This window comes from Rhagoletis pomonella, unplaced genomic scaffold (genome assembly GCF_013731165.1).
Source record: "Rhagoletis pomonella isolate Grant_MI unplaced genomic scaffold, Rhpom_1.0 Rhpom_scaffold_00003, whole genome shotgun sequence".
Taxonomy (NCBI): domain Eukaryota; kingdom Metazoa; phylum Arthropoda; class Insecta; order Diptera; family Tephritidae; genus Rhagoletis; species Rhagoletis pomonella.
Window position 1 is genome coordinate 54,225,352 of NW_023458557.1, and position 2,176 is coordinate 54,227,527.

General features: G+C 34.0%; 1 protein-coding gene across 1 annotated transcript in view; it reads left to right on the forward strand.

The window, feature by feature from the left end:
• LOC118736612 (glycoprotein-N-acetylgalactosamine 3-beta-galactosyltransferase 1) overlaps positions 1–2,084 on the forward strand; it is a 42,145-nt gene extending 40,061 nt beyond the window's left edge. The window contains exons 3-4 of the mRNA XM_036466664.1: positions 1,375–1,674; positions 1,738–2,084. Coding sequence (XP_036322557.1) covers positions 1,375–1,674; positions 1,738–1,974 — 537 coding nt within the window. The 3' untranslated portion in view covers positions 1,975–2,084. The remainder of the gene's footprint in view (positions 1–1,374; positions 1,675–1,737) is intronic.
• Positions 2,085–2,176: the final 92 nt, after the last annotated feature.

Below are 2,176 nucleotides of genomic sequence, written 5' to 3' on the forward strand. Positions count from 1 at the left end.
CTGCCATGCTCGCTCCTTCAAAAATTTGTTCCGAAATAATTGCGAGCTTTTATCGAAGAGGCATGGCTGCACTTTAATCGCTTCGATTAGCCTTTCCTTCAATATTTACTTGCTGGAAGGTTAAAATCTATACTTTAAGTACCAATTGTAGTTGATTTTTATATTTACCTTGATTTTTTCGGCAAAAGGCTTTGGCGGCAGAATTGGTAAAATAATGAATAATTACAATCAGCTGATTGTCAAAGCGCGCGAAAAGATGAGAGTTGCCCAACTTTACGCTTGGCGCTGAAGCTAAAAAGTGCTATGTGAGATGTTTCATGCTTTCTCATACATTTTATCTTATCTGTCAAAGCGAATATGTCACGCAAAGCCAAGAAAAAGTTTTATGTGGCTTCAGCTTTAGTATTTTGTATTTAAATATTTTTACAAGATAGTTTTTTTTAAAGAATTTTTATTTTGTATTTTAAAATACTTGTTCCTCATATCATAAAGTTTTTTTTTTACAGCGTTATCATTCAATACTTTGATTCTCGGATTACAAAAAGTGTAGACGCCCATGCAAAGCGCGAAATTTTCGCAGCAGTGTTGCCATAGAAAATCTCCTATAAATCTTTATTAAAAAAAAAAATCTTCAAAATTTTATTTTAAAGCTAAAAAATCTTTTTGGTCCCAAAAATACCTCCAACGAAACACATATGTATGTTATTCTATAATTTGGTCTACGGCTGTAAATAGCCTTTATTATGTTGACTGAAAAAATTAAAAATTTCAAGTTATAAAATCCTTATTATGTCAACTTAAACTAAAAATTAATATTGCCTTCGTGGCACATTAGGGTGATTCAAAACTAAAACTTTTTTGAATATCGATTGAGACCGTTCGGATTCTTGTAGATAATAAGTTCCTCCTAAAATTTCAGCTTATTTGAACAAGTTTTAGAGGTCGCTCAGCGCTGTTGTTTATTTTCCGCAAACTGCGGATCTTAAATGGATCATTATAAAAAATAGGTATATTTTTATCAAATCTTTTTGATTTGGCTGAAACTTTGTTAGTAGGCTCCACAATATTTGATTGGAGCACGATCGATATTATTTTATAGATACCGCATCAACATATGCAGTTTCGACTTGTATTCAATGTATTGTTATGAAATACATTTTAGGGTTTAAGCTCTCGATTTTGTAGAAGAGATGGTTGCATGCATTCTCCCTCGCCTCCCCGACTATAACTACTAGTATTGAAAAATTGTGTATTGTTATTTTTCTCTAAAAATATTTAAACAAAATTGGCCTGAAACTCAAATACATTTAGCAATTAAAATTATTATTAGAGCACAAATAACAAAAACACATGTTTACCTATTTCGTTCAACAGCCTTACATGTCTGGTGGAGCAGCATATGTACTTAGCAAAGAAGCTCTGCGTCGCTTTATGACTATGGCCTTCCACAACACTACTCTCTGTCCGCGTGCAAGGAAATTCGGCATTGAGGACTTCAACATGGGTATCTGCTTGCAAAATGTTGGCGTGCATCTCGCCGATGCACGTTTCGCCTTGGGCACCGATAATAAACCGAAATTTATTCCAATTGATCTGCACACCTACATGAGCACCGACAATACTACAGAAATCTCCGATTGGCTACTCTCCATGTCACCGCATAGAGTCGAAAGTGTAAGTTATAAAACTAATTTAACCACAATTTTGATTTCAACAAAAAAAAAATTGTTTTTTTAGGGCTTAAATTGTTGTTCCAACTACTCGATTGCTTTCCATTATACAAATCCCTGGGGAATGTACTTGTATGAGTATCTCATTTATCATTTACGCGCTTTTGGTGTATCCCATCATACGAGATCTTTGCCGGCTAAGTTGCCGCTGGAGGAGGTGATACGTTTATTTCCCAGTAATTACTCCGCAGATGACAAACCTGTAGTGGATTTAGGTGCACGAAATCTGGCAGATGAAATGTGATAATTAAAACAATTGAATAAAGTTGTGTTTATTAAGTAATAGGTTAAATGAATATGGGTAAATATTTATTGCGAAAAAGTAAAGTGGCCAAACAGCAAACGTGGTTTCATATCGTCGCTTTTAAGAGAATGTGTACAAGTATGTTTACATATATTGAGAGTATACAAATTTTCAAGCTTAACTCCCTCTGTAATTAAAAAAA